Source organism: Schistocerca cancellata, chromosome 2 (genome assembly GCF_023864275.1).
Source record: "Schistocerca cancellata isolate TAMUIC-IGC-003103 chromosome 2, iqSchCanc2.1, whole genome shotgun sequence".
Taxonomy (NCBI): Eukaryota; Metazoa; Arthropoda; class Insecta; order Orthoptera; family Acrididae; genus Schistocerca; species Schistocerca cancellata.
In genome coordinates this window covers 568216634-568235644 of record NC_064627.1, presented here as the reverse complement: position 1 = coordinate 568235644, position 19011 = coordinate 568216634, and the positions used below count along the sequence as shown (strand labels likewise).

Genomic DNA, 19011 nt, shown 5'->3' with positions numbered 1-19011 from the left:
AAAATGAAGACATGTTCATAGGATTTGTCGCCCTAGAAAAAGGGTTCGACAATGTAAAATGGTACAATATTTTCGAAATCTGAGAAGAACAGCGTAAGCGATAAGAAAAGAGGGGTAATATACAGTAAGTACAAGAGGCTGAAAGAATAAGTGTGAGCGCCAAGAACGAATTGCTCGTTTTAAAAAAGTGTAAGATGGGGATGTAGTCTTTCGCCGCCACTTTTCAATCTATACGTCGAATAAGCAATGACGAAAATAAAAAAAAGTTAAAAAATGGTTCAGGAGTGGGATTAAAATTCTAGGTGAAAGGATATCATTGTTAGCATTCGCTGATGACACTGCTATCCTCAGTGAAACTGAAGAAGAATTAGAGATCTACTGCATTGAATGAATAGTCTGATGAACACAGAATATGAACCGAGAGTAAATCGAAGAAAGACGAAAGTAATGAGCATTAGCAGAAATGAGAAAGCGAGAAACTTAACATTAGGATTGATGGTCACAATGTAGATGAAGTTAAGAAATTCTGCTAGCTAGGCAGCAAAATAACCCATTATGGACGGAGCAAGGAGGACATCAAAAGCAGACTACCACTGACAAAAAGGGCATCGCTGGCCAGGAGAAGTGTACTAATACCAAACACAGGCTTTAATTTGAGAAAGAAATCTCCGAGAATGTACGTTTGGAGCACAGCACCGTTTGGTATTGAAACATGGGCTGTGAGAAAACTGGAACAGAAGAGAATCGAAGGGTTTGAGCAGTGGTGCCACAGAAGAACACCGAGCGGGATGGCGCAGTGGTTAGACACTGGACTCGCATTCGGGAGGACGACGGTTCAATCCCGCGTCCGGCCATCCTGATTTAGGTTTTCCGTGATTTCCCTAAATCACTCCAGGCAAATGCCGGGATGGTTCCTCTGAAAGGGCACGGCCGACTTCCTTCCCTGATCCGATGAGACCGATGACCACGCTGTCTGGTCTCCTTCCCCAAAAAACCAACCAACCAACCACAGAAGAACGCTGAAAATTAGGTAGATTGGTAAGTTAACAAATGAGAATGCTCTCTGGAGAATCTACGAAGAAAGGAATATACAGAAAACACTTTCAGGAAGAAGGGCTAGGATGGTTGGACACCTATTAAGGCATCACGCAATAACAACTTCCATGGTACAAGAGTGAGCTGCAGAGAGTAAAAACTGTAAAGGAAGACATAGCGTGGAATGCATCCAAAAAATAATTGAGGATGTTGGTTGCAAGAGCTACTCTGTGTGAGGAGTTTGGCACAGGAGACGAGTTCCTCGCAGGCCGCATGAAACCAGTCAGGAGACTCATGACTCAAAAAGAAAAAAGTGACCTCCTTAAAAGCCATGAGCACTTGCTCATCTCTGTACCGTGTAAGACATCTTTTAATGCAAGCTCTTTGCTTTCCACATTTTGGTAGGAGATAGTATGGATCAAAATGAGAAAAAAAAGGTCCAGTAAACATGGGGTCTAAAATGCATACCTTAAGAATTATGAGCACTTTTTTACCTTCGCTACTGGAAAATACACCTCTTCTATTGAACAAGTGCTCATAGCTCTTAAGGTACGCATTTTAGACCTCATGTTTACTGGACCTTTATTTTCTTGTTTTGGTCCGTAATACCTCCTCCCAGAATACGAAAAGTGAAGATCGTGCAGTAAAAAATATATGTCTCAAAATATGGAAGATAAACAAGTGCTCATATCTCGCAAGGTATACATTTTAGGGCCCATGTTTGCTAGACTTCTTTTCTTGTTTTGGTGAGTAGTATCAACAACCTGTACAGGGTGTAAACGGTCGCCGGCCGCGGTGGTCTCGCGGTTCTAGGCGCGCAGTCCGGAACCGCGCGACTGCTACGGTCGCAGGTTCGAATCCTGCCTCGGGCATGGATGTGTGTGATGTCCTTAGGTTAGTTAGGTTTAAGTAGTTCTAAGTTCTAGGGGACTGATGACCACAGCTGTTAACTCCCATAGTGCTCAGAGCCATTTGAACCATTTTTTGTAAACGGTCAGTGTAAGTGAGGCCGAGACGAAAAAATTGATGCAGGACTCTTGCGGCCTACCAAGCCGGAAAATCAGATTGTCCTACAAAAGCTGCTTAGGCTAAAGGGCATGCTCGCTGCACGAGAGTTTCAATGTCCTCTCGCTCTCTTACAACACCGTCTTAGTCGCTTAATTTGTTAACTGGGTTAATTTAAATTTTCTTGTAAGGGCAACGAAAGACAAAGAAAACGTTTCGCAAAAACTAATTACGTTTACAGTTTGATCTAAACTGAACCCTTACAAGCACAGCAGTTCGTGGCAAGTTATAAGGGTTTAAAAATTAGTAAAGAGAACGGTTCATCGGCGGTAACAAAGCACCTTAAGAATGAGCATCATTCGTTATCAAGCAGCGCAGACAATTTGAATGTACTGCATCCTGAAGGAAAAACTTGGCCATTGTCAAATCTAGAGGAAACAGAGACATTTTACGCTTTAATAGATGAATGTACCGACATGTTAATCCCAAGGACACAAGTCTCCAAGGGCAGCATGTTGAATCAAAAGACAGAAGTGTCCAAGGCGCATTTAAAAGCCTACTTCATCGATTTTATCGTGAAAAGCAGACACCAATCTTAATTTTCGTTAAGTTACTGTTCTGTTGATTATTCTCAATGGATGAAAATGTTGCAACATAGGTGCATGATTGTTTCTTTGATTTCTTATGTCTTGACACTGTATCGCAGAAGGATTTTACCGTGACAGCAGCATCGTTGGTGCCTGTGACGTACATAGCAAGATAGGTCTTTGGTAGGTGAGGGCAGTGGACTGTAGTTAATAAACTGGGCTTTTTGACAGTTTTTTGCACCATCATGAGATATGCAAGGGAGAGTCTTATCAGCTTCACAATGTGTTTTTGCTGTTTGCTCATTATTTTTGAGCGTCCCTAATGGCCCATTCATTTTAAGAAATGTCATAGGCGTACTACAGGGCTGTTCAGATAGATTTACTTTACATTACATATGTGTAGCAATGCGAAGTAAACACCTATATGTCCTTGCTTCACAAACCTTGATTTGATACTGTGTTCAGTTAATCATAGATTTTCGATCATTGATGCATAATAAAGTCTGTACTATTCGTTACTTGTCACTCTCCTTACTCCTAACGGAACGTCAATACCACTGCAATCATTACAAATAAACAGTTTTTTGCTATGCTAGCAATTTATTCCGTGTTCATGAAAGTGTCATTCCAGTGGATTTCTGAACAAATTCTTCTCTTCTACGTACTGATGAACCGTTTCCGTGGCTGACCTTAGTGATAATAGTTCAAGTTGCCGTAGCAAAATTATTCCGAAATGAATCGCCTCATCACTACCTCACACACGCCACTACAGGCAGACACGGCAATTCCGCCGGAGTGAGGCAGGGCTCTACACTGGGAACGTACGGTGATTTGCCGCACGGCTGAAAAATAGCTAGAAAAGGAATTAAGAGGATTACGAATACTGTCGACCCCGCTCGAGTAGGACGCGAATTGCATGCGGGAAGGTAAATATAGCAAGGAAGGAAATGTATTCGGTACACCATGTCACTAACGAACTACTCTGTTGAATATAAGAAATTGGAGGAATACATAACACCCAAGTCGGCACGATTGTGCGGGAAGGAAGAATGGTGAGTAACAAAATGTTTCCGTTACGAAATCTACCGACTCGTTGCGAGTCGGGCATGAACTGCGTGCGAGGAACGAAAAGGTGGTCCTGATGACTGTCTTCCGCTGGGTGAGGTCTTATACATATATCCACTCCTACAGCTGTCGACCTCGGCGGAGTGAGGAACAGGATGAATAAGACGGCATCCAACGGAAGACAGTCAGTCATCAAGTTTGGCCTGAAGAAGGCAACAGCTCGCCGAAACATCATACCACTTGGGCGGTCTCACTTGGCTCAATACCCGACAGTAATTCAAAATCATCATAGATGGGGAAAACCGAATATCGCACACGTTCACATTTCCCAGCAGAACCGCACAAAGTGGCCGCACATTACCGGTTTCCTTCAAGTAGAAGATGGTTCTTGGAAGTTGTCTGTGACATGAGAAGATGATCATGATGAAGAGAGCGGGAAGAATCACTGTTGGGATGAGGGTATTCTCTGCTGAGATGTCTGCCGAACAAGATGGGGCATTTGTAAGCCACTAGACTCGCTTTTAGGAGGTCAGTGGTTCAAAGGAGGAAGGAATATTCAGATCTAACGTCCTGTTCTTGAGGAGGTAAGTAGAGACGGAGCGGAAGGTCAGACTGGGAAAGAACGCTACGCTCTTTTCGAAGAACCAATCTGGCAATTACACCAAGCAATTCAGGAGAATTACGGAATAGCTAAAACTAAATGGCCAGGCGGGTATTTGAACTGCTCCTCTCCTGGATACAGCTCTAGTATCTCACCACTTAGCCACCTCACTTAGAGTGATGTATTTAAACGAAAACACGAACCTGGAACGACCACTTCCAACAGCGTCCGAAACATTGATATTATCAAATAACGTGAGAACGCACTTACTTGGAAAGATTATATGGAAGATGGTGACGGCCACCCAAGACTTCGCTTACACACATCGAACTTTAAGAAATACTCACGCACAACGTGTAGACTTATTTCTGACCTGGTGTTTCCGTGGGATGGATACTGTTTCCGTGGAAGGTATCAGTGATTAACGATTGCCACAGTTTGGCAGGAAATGAGCTGTGCCTGCTTACCCCAGTGATAATAATACTGGTTGTTAAGGAACAGCCTTTATAAGTGATAAAATGGTAAAACACAGCATATTTGTGTGCGTTAAGTACAGTGAGGTGGCAAAAGTCATGGAATCGCGCGGGATAGCCGCGCGGTATGAGGCGCCTTGTCACGGTCCGGGTGGCTCAAAATGGTTCAAATGGCTCTGAGCACTATGGGACTCAACTGCTATGGTCATAAGTCCCCTAGAACTTAGAACTACTTAAACCTAACTAACCTAAGGACAGCACACAACACCCAGCCATCACGAGGCAGAGAAAATCCCTGACCCCGCCGGGAATCGAACCCGGGAACCCGGGCGTGGGAAGCGAGAACGCTACCGCACGACCACGAGATGCGGGCCCGGGTGGCTCCTCCCGTCGGAGGTTCGAGTCCTCTCTCGGGCGTGTGTGTGTGTGTGTGTGTGTGTGTGTGTGTGTGTGTGTGTGTGTGTGTGTGTGTGTTGTCCTTAAACGTACGTTAGTTTAAGTTAGATTCAGTGGTGCGCAAGCTTAGGGACCGATGACCTGAGCAGTTTGGTCCCATAAGATCTTGGCAGAAATTTCATTTCATTTTCAAAAGTCATGGGATACCTCCTGATATCATATCGGACCTTCTTTTGCCCGGCGTAGTGCAGCAGCTCGACGTGGCATGAACTCAAGTAGTTGTTGGAAGTATCCTGCCGAAATATTGAGCCATGTTGTCTCTACAGCGATCTATAATTGCGAAAGTACTATCGGTGCAGGATTTTGTGCAAGAACTGACCTCTCGATTATCTCCCACAAACGTTCGACGGGCGGCCAAATCATTCTCTCGAATTGTCCTGAGGGTTCTTCAAACACATTGCAAAAACTTGTGGCCCAGTGACATAGCACTGTCATCCACAAAAATTCCACCCTAATTTCAGAACATGAGGACCATGAAATGGCTGCAAATTGTCTCCAAGTAACCTAACATAACCGTTTCCAGCCAATGATCGGTTCCTTTGGGTCACAGGACCCAGTCTATTTCATGGAAAAACAAACCACACCATCCAGGAGCCACCACCAGAAGCTCACAGTGCCTTGTTGACAACTAGGGCCCATGGCTTCGATGAGTTTGCGCCACACTCGAACCCTACCATCAACTCTTACCAGCTGAAAGCGGGACTGACCTGGCCAGGCCACGGTTTTCCAGTCCTCTACTGTTCAACCGATATCGGCATGAGCCCAGGAGAGGCGCTGCAGGCAACGTTGTGCTATTAGCAAAGGCACCCGCCTTGATCGTCTGCTGCCATAGCCCATTAACGCCAAATTTCGCCGCACTTTCCCAACGTATACGTTCTTCGTACGTCCCACATTGATTTCTGCGATTGTTTCAGTGTTGCTTGTCGGTTAGCACTGACAACTCTTCGCAAATGCCGCTGATCTCGGTCGTTAAGTGAAGACCGTCGGCGACTGTGTTGTCCGTGGTAAGAGATAATGCCGGAAATTTGGTATTCCCGGCACACTCTCGACAAAGCGAATGTCGGAATGTTGAATTCCCTAACGGTTTCCGAAATGGCATGTCCCTTGCGTCTAGATCCAACTACCAGCCCGCCTTCAAAGTCTTAATTCCCGTCGTGAGGCCATAATCTAGTTAGAAACCTTTTCACGTAAGTCACCGGAGTACAAATGACAGCTCCGCCAATACACTGCCATTTTATACCCTGTGTACGCGATACTATCGCCAACCGTATATGCGCATATTGCTATCCCATTGCTTCTCACGTCGGCATATACAATGTGTTAAAAATGTATACCATATTTTAAGAGTTAGCAGTGTAGGCCAGTACTAGACAAAAATGCCCAATGAACAATGACTCTACAATGCGTACCTTCAAAACTGTGAGCACTTCATATCCGCTATTTTTTCCCCTTGCTATTAAGAACCATCTACAGAATGTAGCAAACAATTTGCACATTACTCTGTTATTGTCTATGGCTGCACCATGCAGTAAACATCTGTTAATGTTGTTGCTGTAAATCGTAGTGACCGAGCGGTTCTAGGCGCTTCAGTGCGGAACCGCGCGACTGCTACGGTCGCAGGTTCGAATCCTGCCTCGGGCATGGATGTGTGTGATGTCCTTAGGTCAGTTAGGTTTAAGTAGCTCTAAGTTCTAGGGGACTGTTGACCTCAGATGTTAAGTCCCATAGCTCTCAGAGCCATTTTTTAACCATAATTCTGCTTAACTGCGGCATATACGTTAGTTTGTGTTTTCCCTCTAAGTTTGTGAAGTGCTTTTACATTTTAGTTTCGTCTTTGCATCTACCTGCATAATGAGTGCCTATTATCCCACAAGGGGAGTGGCAGACATGATCTTCTGTTTGGTCTGGCAAATGGAAGAAGCAGGTTACATTAGAAGCTCTGCTGTTTCACAGCAACTGAAAGATGTGATCTTATTTGTTTACTCCATTCCGTGGGTCTTTCGTAACAGCAAAGAGCTTGAAGTAGAGCAGATGTGTTTCCTAGTGGAGAAGATGAAAGAGTACCCATAGGTCTTAGGGTAACGATTTTGGAGCCCATATTTACTGAACATTTTTTGTTGTTTTCGCCTGTACTACCATATCTCAAAATATGGAAAACTTTTTCTTAACAGCCTGCATGTTACAAGCGATAAAATATGAGGTTGGTTGGGTTGTTTGGGGGAGGATATTACAGTTAAATGGCTCTGAGCACTATGGGACTCAACATCTTAGGTCATAAGTCCCCTAGAACTTAGAACTACTTAAACCTAACTAACCTAAGGACATCACACACACCCATGCCCGAGGCAGGATTCGAACCTGCGACCGTAGCAGTCCCGCGGTTCCGGACTGCAGCGCCAGAACCGCTTGGGGGAGGAGACCAGACAGCGAGGTCATCGGTCTCATCGGATTACGGAAGGACAGGGAAGGAAGTCGGCAGTGCCCTTTTCAAAGGAACCATCCCGGCATTTGTCTGGAGCGATTTAGGGAAATCACGGAAAACGTAAATCACGATGGCCGGACGCGGGATAGAACCATCGTCGTCCAGAATGCAATAAGGAGGTCAGAAGGTACATTGAACAAGTACAATGGCTGACAGGAGATGATGTTCAAATGTGCATTTTTAATATCATATCGAGTAATACTAAATTATAACCACAGACGAGTGGACAGTTTAAAATATTGTTTCATCAGTGTCCAAGAAATTGAAGCTCAGAGGTATTCAGCGTGTGAAAAAAAAAAGAAAACACATCGGAAAATTTGAGAAGTTCATGCCATGCAATTAATTTAAAAACTATAATAACAACAAACTGTCAGAGCTTTGAGAAGGTCATAATGAGACCCTACATATTCTAAAAGTGGATGTATTTACGGTATGTAGGTATGTATATATGTATCCTCTACATCTCCTCCTAAACCACTGGATCGATCTGAAGCAAACTTAGAACTATCATTTCCTGACTGGAATTCACCACCATGGGTGTAAGATCCACCTACATCTCAAAGAAATGTGGTTGTGGGTGAAAAAGAAGCATAATTCACGACGGTGTGGCCGAGCGGTTCTAGGCGCTTCAGTCTGGAACCGCGCGACCGCTACGGTCGCAGGTTCGAATCCTGCCTCGGGCATGGATGGGTGTGATGTCCTTAGGTTAGTTAGGTTTAAGTAGTTCTAAGTTCTAGGGGACTGATGACCTCAGCTGTTAAGTCCCATAGTGCTTAGAGCCATTTGAACCATTAATTCACGACTCGCCAATAGTCATACTGTATTCATTCGCATTTGAGAACAGGAGAACTTACTCGTAGTAACTTGCAACAAATCTTTAAAAAATAGCAACACGAAGAAAGTTGGTAAACGTGTTTCTACAGCTGAAAGATGATTCCTCTTCCAGTTTCACGCCAGTCGCATAGAGTGGCTCTAGTAGCGACATTATGAGGATGCAAATCAGTTTGCTTTAACTACACGCTGTAACGGTCTTCAGCGTTAGTTACCTTTGAAATCGGACGTGCCGAGTTGATGTTAGTCAGGAATGCCTTTAAGATGACAAAACGCCATTACAGTATCTCACTGGGTTTGAATGAGGCCCTGTAATAGGACTGCGAGACGCTAGATGTTCAGTCTGCGATACTGCAGAAAGTCTGTTCATAACTGCTGGTAGCGGTGGTCACAAGAATATAAGCCTCACGAAGACTGGGCTCCGGACGGTAACGTGGGACTACCGAGGCGGAAGAATACAAGTTCAGCGTGTGGCTCTGGCACATAGTACTGCATCTGCAGCAGCAATCTGGGCACCAGTTGGCTCCGCAGTGACACAACGAACTGTTACAAATCTGTTGCTTCACGGACAGTTCCGAGCCAAACGCCCTGTAGCGTGCATTCACATACCCCGAACCACCGCCACTACACATACAATGAAGCTTTCACAACCGAATGTTTCAGATGCTGAGGATTCTTCCGGGTTGTATGGCCGTGGCACATGGGACTCTTCAATCCCTGACGTTTCGTCCAAGGCTACGTCGGACATCTTCGGAGATGCTCATGGCTGTGCTGAGTCTTGCCGACTGACGAGTCGGACGTCGAAGAGCGGCCTAAATACCGTGGAAATTGGGCGTGGTCTGGATTTCACGTGATAGCAGAGATAAACCTTGTCAAAGATACAATTTTTATAACTTTCGATCATAGTACGTCAAGGATAAAAAGTTCTCATCGATTCTGTAGCGCCACTGTCCATATACCGCTAAGTTTCGTGGCTTCTTCTTTTCTGTTGAAATTATCCTCACGTTTATATATTTCGATGGCTTCTCTATATAGCCGTGGATAATAGTTCGTCATAGTACATAAAACTTCAGTTTCCGAAAATTTCATTTCGTGATCACTCAACTCAAGAGCATGTTCCGCCACGGCTGACTTGTCTGTTTTCCCTAGTCAGCAAAGACTTTTATGTTCCTCCAACCGTGTATTCACACTTCTCTTCGGAGTTCCAATGTAGACCCTATCACATGTAGACGTAATCTTGTATACACCACTTGCAGACAGAGGGGCACATTTATCCTTAACGGAACGAAGTGCTTGGCCTATTTTTTTAGTTGATCTGAAAATCGATAGAAGGTTATGTTTCCTTAGAATCTTGCCGATTTCATCCGCTACTTTTTGTGAAGGGTAGAGAAACCGTGTCCTTCCATTGCTGTGTCCTATCGTTGTTCTTAGGCCTCCTGTTACAACGATAGGACACAGCGATGGAAGGACACGGTTTCTCTACCCTTCACAAAAAAAGTAACGGATGAAATCGGCAAGATTCTAAGGAAACATAACCTATCGATTTTCAGACCAACTAAGAACATAGGCCAAGCACTTCGTTCCGTTAGGGATAAATGTGCCCCTCTGTCTGGAAGTGGCGTATATAAGATTCCGTGTACGTGTGGCAAGGTCTACATTAGAACTACAAAGAGAAGTGTGAATACACTATTGAAGGAACGTAAAAGTCTTTGCTGACTAGGGAAAACAGACAAGTCAGCCGTGGCGGAACATGCTCTTGAGTCGAGTGATCACGAAGTGAAATTTTCGGAAACTGAAGTTTTATGTACTATGACGAACTATTATCCACGGCTATATAGAGAAGCCATCGAAATATATAAACGTGAGGATAATTTCAACAGAAAAGAAGAAGCCACGAAACTTAGCGGTATATGGACAGTGGCGCTACAGAATCGATGAGAACTTTTTATCCTTGACGTACTATGATCGAAAGTTATAAAAATTGTATCTTTGACAAGGTTTATCTCTGCTATCACGTGAAATCCAGACCACGCCCAATTTCCACGGTATTTAGGCCGCTCTTCGACGTCCGACTCGTCAGTCGGCAAGACTCAGCACAGCCATGAGCATCTCCGAAGATGTCCGACGTAGCCTTGGACGAAACGTCAGGGATTGAAGAGTCCCATGTGCCACGGCCATACAACCCGGAAGAATCCTCAGCATCTGAAACATTCGGTTGTGAAAGCTTCATTGTATGTGTAGTGGCGGTGGTTCGGGGTATGTGAATGCACGCTACAGGGCGTTTGGCTCGGAACTGTCCGTGAAGCAACAGATTTGTAACAGTTCGTTGTGTCACTGCGGAGCCAACTGGTGCCCAGATTGCTGCTGCAGATGCAGTACTATGTGCCAGAGCCACACGCTGAACTTGTATTCTTCCGCCTCGGTAGTCCCACGTTACCGTCCGGAGCCCAGTCTTCGTGAGGCTTATATTCTTGTGACCACCGCTACCAGCAGTTATGAACAGACTTCCTGCAGTATCGCAGACTGAACATCTAGCGTCTCGCAGTCCTATTAGAGGGCCTCATTCAAACCCAGTGAGATACTGTAATGGCATTTTGTCATCTTAAAGGCATTCCTGACTAACATCAACTCGGCACGTCCGATTTCAAAGGTAACTAACGCTGAAGACCGTTACAGCGTGTAGTTAAAGTAAACCTGATTTGCATCCTCATAATGTCGCTACTAGCGCCACTCTATTCTCAGCAGCCGCCACTTGCTACTTCAGCGGTGTCAAACGAGAGCTCATTGGACGACAGGGTGAAGGTTTTTTGTGTTTTCTGATAAAAGCTGGTTCTGCCTCGGTGGCAGTGATAGCCGTGTTTTGGTCAGAAGGGGGCCAGTTGAGAGCCTGCAACCAGACTGTCTCTGTGCTAATTGCACTGGACCTACACCAGGAGTTGAATAGCATTCCAGGGGGTGTTTTCCAACAGGATAACGCTGGCCCACATACAGCTGTTGTAACCCAACGTGGTCTACAGAGTGTCGACATGTGGCCTTGGCTGCTCGAACAACAGATCTGTCTCCAACCGAGCACATATGGGACGTCATCGGACGACAACTCCAGCGTCATCCACAAGCAGCATTAACCGCCCCTGTATTGACCGACCAAGTGCAACAGGCACGGGACTCCATCCCGCAAACTGACATCCAGCAACTTACATCACAGTGCATACTTGTTTGTGTGCTTGCATTCAACAATCTGGTGGTTATACCGGTTATTAATGTACCAACATTTCACACTTGCAATTGTTTATCCTATGATCTTGAAATGTTAATCATTTATATATGTTACCTGATAGATGTATTCCCAAAATTTAATTACTCTACTTTAATTATTTTTGGCCTTGATACTTTTTTTCCTATCAGCGTAATTTCAAACCATTACGAGTCTTTTTGTCGCTCACAACCAACAAAATGATATGAATAAAAAGTTTATCGCTTACTTCATTTTCGGTGTTGTTGCAGTAAAACCGCTGCCTCAGACTCGTGTACTAACAACTCTATTCCAAAACATGTCGCAGAGATGTCCACGTATAACACTGGATGCACATGCAAAATTGTATCATTGTACAACACATAGTTCAAGAGATATGATGACATAAACGTTGAGCTGCGTGAAAAAGAAGCGTCACGACAAAAGTCCCTAGAGATGCGATGGAATATGGGTATAAATATGTGTGAAATGCGTTAAATAATTGTGAAATATATATGGTATGTGCGTATACGGTTTCAACCCAATTTGGTAAGCACACAGCTTTTTATCTGGAAGAAAATACTGTGCAGATAAGAACAAGCAACCTCATTTTTGTGGTGGGGGGTTTAAATGTGGAGAGAGAATTGGGGAGGACAAGACAGAAAGGGGGAAGGAGCAGATGGACAGAGAAGAGAAAAGGACCAAAGGGACTAAGAAAACTGAAATAAAAACATAACCTGTCAACGACGGGTACTCATCTGGTACAATGTAAAATGAAAGTCTGCACTATTAGTGTTACTGCAATGGTAAACACAGGGCCAAAGGTGATGGGGTGCTGTTTCTTTCAGTCGTTTGCGTGTAGGTTCGGAAAACCAGTGTTGCACTTTTTCTTCATTTTTGCATATGGTGGGTCTTTCCTTTTCTGTCTTGCCTTACTCAACATCCTGTGGCCTGCATGGTTTTTGTTGTGTTTTTTTTAATGTTTATATTTTGATTAAATTATTATTCTCTTGTGAAGATTCAGAAATCTGTTGTGAGTTTTGCACCACTTCTTGGCGAGAAGAGCAAAGACTTTTCAAAAAAACTTAAGTACTGTATGTGATAGTTTATATGTCACTTGAAATCGTTTGCAGAAGGCGTAGCGTTCTCAAGATCAAGAAAAGAGTTCGCATTGCCACTTAATTTATTTGTGTCGTGATCATGTTCGATCACGACCGAATGTAAGACATAGTAACTACGAACAGAGAAATCTAAGGGACCAGACAGACCTGGAAATTTTCTTTGCTGTACTACACCACACGTTAAAAGAAATTGGATTTAAATCACAAACAAGGTAAATGGCAATGCGCTTTCTACCTTAACTACGACGTTTGCCGACGTACAGTCGGCCCCTGGTAGCTGTATGAAAACTATAAAAACACCGTTATTTCTGTAGCCATTAATAGGAGATGGATAGCGTAGAAATACTTCAAGTAATAAGCAGGCACTACAGCATTTGAGAGCACAATAACCAATTTAATTACCTTAGTCAGTATTGCTAACAATAGTAATATTTCATAATAACTAATTAGTGATTGCGGACCACGCCACATACGCGTCCGCCGTCTTTAAAAAATATATCAGGACTGTGGTAACAGAAGAGGATTACAATTCTTCAGCTGTCAAAAAAATAAGAAACATAAAATATCGCTTTCGATACAATTTATGAACAATTCCTATTCTGCACCGTGGTGCGAAGATATTCTTTTAAATATCAGGTGGTCGCTGCTCATCGACGATCTAAGAAATTTTTACACAAATTGTCCGGATTTTATGAGCCTGCATGGTTAGATTATCGAATGTAAGTTCATTTAAGCTATCGAAACAGATGCTAATATTACATTTTATAAGTGGATTCACAAATTGTGACTGATTTGTTGTTGTCTACCTGGAATGCTGTTCGCCGCTTGTTAGACGGCAAGCCCATCGACATGTGTTACCGCCAGGAAAGTGACTTAAAAGTATCCTTTGCTGTCCTGTGCTAAACATTGTTTGCAATATCTGAAATCCCTTCCCATTTTCGAGACTCTTATTTTCATGCTGCCTTATTCTCCGAAAGTTATCAGTGAAATTTGGAAAGTGATACGTGTAAAATTAGAAACCGTTCTAATCAAATGGCTTTTTCGGATAGCGGGGGTTGAGTGTGAGGGGGGGGGGGGGGGGTTTGTACGGGGAAGGAGGTGGGTGTTGTAGTGTTGGCAGAAGAGCCAACACTGTGGGGCAAGAGGAGGCCGAAATGCACGTGTCAACTCACGCAGGTGCTTAAGTCTGAAACAGGATACGTAATTAATGCTATAAAGAAAAGTACGTAGCTGCTGGAATACTTAACTTTAATCCATCATTTGTATACAGCATTCTTGATGATACAAGTGAGACGCTCTCTAGAAATGGTTAATGGCGCCTTGCTAGGTCGTAGCCATGGACTTAGCTGAAGGCTATTCTAACTGTCTCTCGGCAAATGAGAGAAAGGCTTCGTCAGTGTAGTCGCTAGCAAAGTCGTCGTACAACTGGGGCGAGTCCTAGTACGTCTCTCTAGACCTGCCGTGTGGTGGCGCTCGGTCTGCAATTACTGACAGTGGCGACACGCAGGTCCGATATGTACTAATGGACCGCGGCCGATTTAAAGCTACCACCTAGCAAGTGTGCTGTCTGGCGGTGACACCACATTCCTCCCCCGCAAATCGGCAAACCGGCGTGAATTAAATGCGTGCATTACGGCCTCCTCTAACTACAAGGTGTTGGCACATCTGCCAACACATCAGGTGTCATACCCCTTCATCTACCCGCAGCTAATTTGCCTGTGTGCCCACAGGAATCCGCCTACTGCGCCATCGCGCCACTGCGCTGCCTGTTGCTCAAGGACAGCGACCCCGAGAAGTACAAGACGCTGCTGACGCTGCAGTCGCACCTGGACGAGCGCCGCAACACGACGCTGTACACCATCTTCCGCAACAACGTGGTGGGCTTCGTGCGCGACGCGCTGGGCCTGTCGCAGTTCGACGACGAGGCGGTGCTGCGCGTGGCCGCCATCTTGGACACGAACGCGTTCGACGTGCGGCGCGAGGAGGGCGAGGTGCGCGCGCGCGGCCTGTACGCGGCCGCCTCCATGCTGTCGCACGACTGCCGGCCCAACACCAGGCACGTGTTCGAGGGGCCCGACTTCCGCATCGCCGTGCTGGCCACGGTGCCCATCAAGAAGGGCGAGGTCATCAGCGCCACGTACACGCAGACGCTGTGGGGTACGCTGGCGCGGCGCGCGCACCTGCGCACCTCCAAATGCTTCGACTGCACGTGCGCGCGCTGCGCCGACCCCACCGAGCTGGGCGTCTACGTGGGCGCCATCAGCTGCTCCCGCTGCCGCGCCGCCGACCGCGACTCCACCAACAAGATCGTCTCCACGCAGCCGCTGGACTCGACCGCCGTCTGGAAGTGCGAGAGTTGTGGCCACTCCATACCCGGCCGGCAGATCGCCTGGGGCAACGACGCCATCCGCCAGGAGATCGACGCGCTCGACAAGACGCGGCCGGATCCGCTGGAGGACTTCCTCAACAAGTACTCTGGCGCGCTGCATCCCAAGAACGGACACGTGCTCGAGGTCAAGTACGCACTGTCGCAGATGTACGGCAACTCTCCTGGTTATTCTCTAGCAGGTAAGTGCTTGTCTGTTGTTTTGCTGACCAGAAGACACCTGTTGCGATGTGACGCCAATTCTTCTTCTCCTTCTCCTTTTCGAAGATTAGGGACCCACGCCTGTTCCATTTTCAGCATAAATATCTCTTCTATGGTCTACTACGATTTCGTTTCATTCTGGCTTATAGCTGAGTACTTGTTTTGCTACTCTCTCTTCTCGCATGCTGTCGATACAAACTAGCTATTTACTCTCTTTTTACCATGTATTTATTAATTCGGTCTGTTCGGTACAAATTTTGCAGTCGATTTTAAACTAAGTTCTCGATGAGTTAGGGTTCAAATGGCTCTGAGCACTATGGGACTTAACATCTGAGGTCATCAGTCCCCTACAACTTAGAACTACTTAAACCTAACTAACCTTAGGACGTCACACACATCCATGCCCGAGGCAGGATTCGAACCCGCGACCGTTGCGGTCGCGCGGTTCCAGGCAGTAGCGCCTAGAACCGCTCGGCCACTCCGGCCACCGATGAGTTAGGGACTTGAAATTTTAAACAGAGCTCAGAACTGGATAATACTGCAATGTCGACTCGTTTTGTTGTCAGTATGTTCAGAAGGGATAGGTGTGGGGTGAAAAAGTTTGGTAACACCTGACATTTTGACAGCCCTGCACGATCAGCATGAATGCAGTTAGTGTCTAAATGCATTTCACTGGTATAAATGTGAAAGGGCGCAGCCAAACAGAAAGAGATGGAAGGAGAAATGGATAGAGGGAGGTAGAGGGTGAGGTGGACTGAGACAGGCAGAGGACGAGATGGACAGATAGAGATGGAAGGGTATGGACAGATAGAGATGGGAGGGTATGGACAGAGAGAGAGAGAGGGAGGAGGAGGAGATGGATAGAGAAAGAAAGGGAGACAGGAGGAGATAGACAGACAGAGAGAGGGAGGAGGTGGAGGAGAAGATGGATAGAGAAAGAGAGGGAGACAGAAGGATATAGACAGACAGACAGACAGAGAGAGGAGGAGAGGGACAGAGAGAGGGGGAGGAGAAGATGGACAGAGAGAGAGGCGGGGAGCAGATGGACAGAAAGAGAGAAAAGACATGATCTGTGAGAGCGGGATGAGGATATATTTGCAGTATACGTGAAGTACATGTGCAAGGGCAAAGCTGCAGGTATAAACGTAGTACTGAAATAAAAATCTCATAAAAAGGGTCACAGTAGTGTCTTTGTCTAGTAATCAAAACGTACTGCAACCTGGGTTCCATCCTCGCCACTTGAATAAGAACCGTCAGCAGTGACAGCCAAAGACTTCCAGCATAAGAAGGCACCCTCATCCCACCAACGGGGGGTATCAAAGAGGGCAGAGGAGCGGACAGAGGTTCAGTGAACTCTCTTGCCTTTGAGGTGGGAAACTGCCCCTAAAAAGGTCGAAGAATCAGCAATCATCAACGGCAAGAGTATGCAGAAGGAAATGGGAACCACTGCATTAGACATGTAATGTGTATACGCAGGACATGTAGCCTGTGATTGAAAAAGTGTCTCGATGATCTCTTCATTGGCCAAAGATTCAGGACTAGTCGCACATTCGGATCTCTGGGAGGAGACTGTCAATAGGATGGTGTCCATTAGAAAAAAATTGAATAATCAGCGAGAGGATGATGTTCCACAAGTCGAGTTTGAACGTGGTGGGGAAGCTAGAAAATCTGGAATGGGAAATGCTAACGCTCAATCTGGATACTGTACGAGTCAGTGAAGCGAAATTGATAGAACATAAGGACTGCTGGTCAGACGAGTACAGGGCAAAATCAACAACAACGGAAAACTGTATTACGGGACTAGGATTAATTATGAAAAGGAAAGTAGAGCAAAGAATGAGTTACTGTGAACAGTTCAGAGATACGGTTGTTCTCTTCAGAAATGACAGCAGACCAACACCGACGACGGTAGTTCAGGTATAAGATACTGACGTCGCAAGGAGAGGATGAAGAGATGGAGAAAGTATGTGAAGACGATGATCGCGTAACTCAGTGTGCAGAGGAAGTTAAAAATCTAATAATCATGGGGGATATGAATGCTGTTGTAAGGAACGGAATGAGTATATGAGCTTGGTAGAAACGAGAGGAGGGAAAGATTAATTGAATTCCGCAATAAATTCCAGATGGTAATAGAGAAAACTCTGTCCAAGGATCACAAGAGGAGGAGGAGGTATACTTTGAAAAGAGATATTGGAATATTCCAGTCAGATTACATCATGGTCAGGCAGATATTGGCATGTAAGGCGTACACGGGAGCAGTCAGAAGACTGATGACAAAAGAATAAATAATTAAAAGCTCAGATAAAATTAATTTTGCTTTCTTATTTATTTTATTTTTGGAAAATAACAATTAAAAAGGCTGACGTATGTTAATAGTAGGTGGGTATAGCGCTATTGTGCTTCAGATTTATTAGGTGAAAAGATATTGAAATAAACCTAAATTTTAACACATGTTTCTCGCATAATCTCCTCCTAATTTCTAAAACTCATTGAAAACTTCACGCACACAAGACCAAGCAACCATAAATAATTATTTAAATAAAAATAAAGTTTAGTATATCACAGTTTTAAATCGGACTGAAAAATATGAAGTAGTTTCTACTAACTCAACAGATTCCCATCTGAGTCCTGATAGTCCCGAAAATTTGTGATAGTGAAGTCTTAACAGTTATGAAAATACTTGCAAAAGTTAAAATAAAAAACGTAGGGTAAAGGAAATGAATTAGTCATACCTCAGTTAAGTACTGCATACGCCCCACATATTTCGTTTTTTATCTTACAAGTATTTTCATAGCTATTAAAAATTCACAATCACAAATTTTCAGGACTGCCTGTGTGGTGTAAGGAATCTCTATGGGGCAAGGAGAATTTTTTAATACTTTTACTCAGATTTAAAAACATGGTGTATTAAAAATTAATTTTTACTCGAATAATTATATCTTATTAATTCATTAACTGTATAGGCTCCGAGCTCAGTTCTGACGTCTTCTTTCCTTATCACACGCCTCAGACAGCAACCTGCTGTGTATCTCATAAATTTCATTTCAGTTCCCTCCAAATGCGTTTCCTCTAGCTTTCGTAATGTCCAATAGCTCTCAGCCGTGTATCAAGACAAACGCCCCTAAAAAATTTCATTTTTTTTTTATTTCTGCAATTTGTTGTCTAGGGTACAGTGTATTGTAACACACATCATCCGCTACCTATTTGATTTAATCGGTATGAAATTTTCAAGCTGGTAGCTTAGATCACGATCTAAGATGAAAGTGGAAACTTACGAAGCATGACCATTGGAACGTAAAAGATATTTTCCTTTTTAAACCACAATCTTAATCCTTCTGAGACAAGTATTAAAATTGTATAGTCTTCGCATATCTGGACTAGGACAGATTGTCCTCGGTCTCTTGTAAAACTATTTAGTTCAAAAACGGCTCTTAGCACTATGGGACTTAACATCTGAGGTCATCAGTCCCCTAGACTTAGAACTACTTAAACCTAACTAACCTAAGGACATCACACACATCCATGCCCGAGGCAGG

At 44.6% G+C, this 19011-nt stretch overlaps 1 protein-coding gene across 1 annotated transcript in view; it reads left to right on the top strand.

The window, feature by feature from the left end:
* Positions 1-19011, top strand: part of LOC126156549 (SET domain-containing protein SmydA-8) — a 51728-nt gene that overhangs the window by 4058 nt on the left and 28659 nt on the right. Inside the window, exon 3 of the mRNA XM_049916318.1 lies at positions 14619-15456. Coding sequence (XP_049772275.1) covers positions 14619-15456 — 838 coding nt within the window. The remainder of the gene's footprint in view (positions 1-14618; positions 15457-19011) is intronic.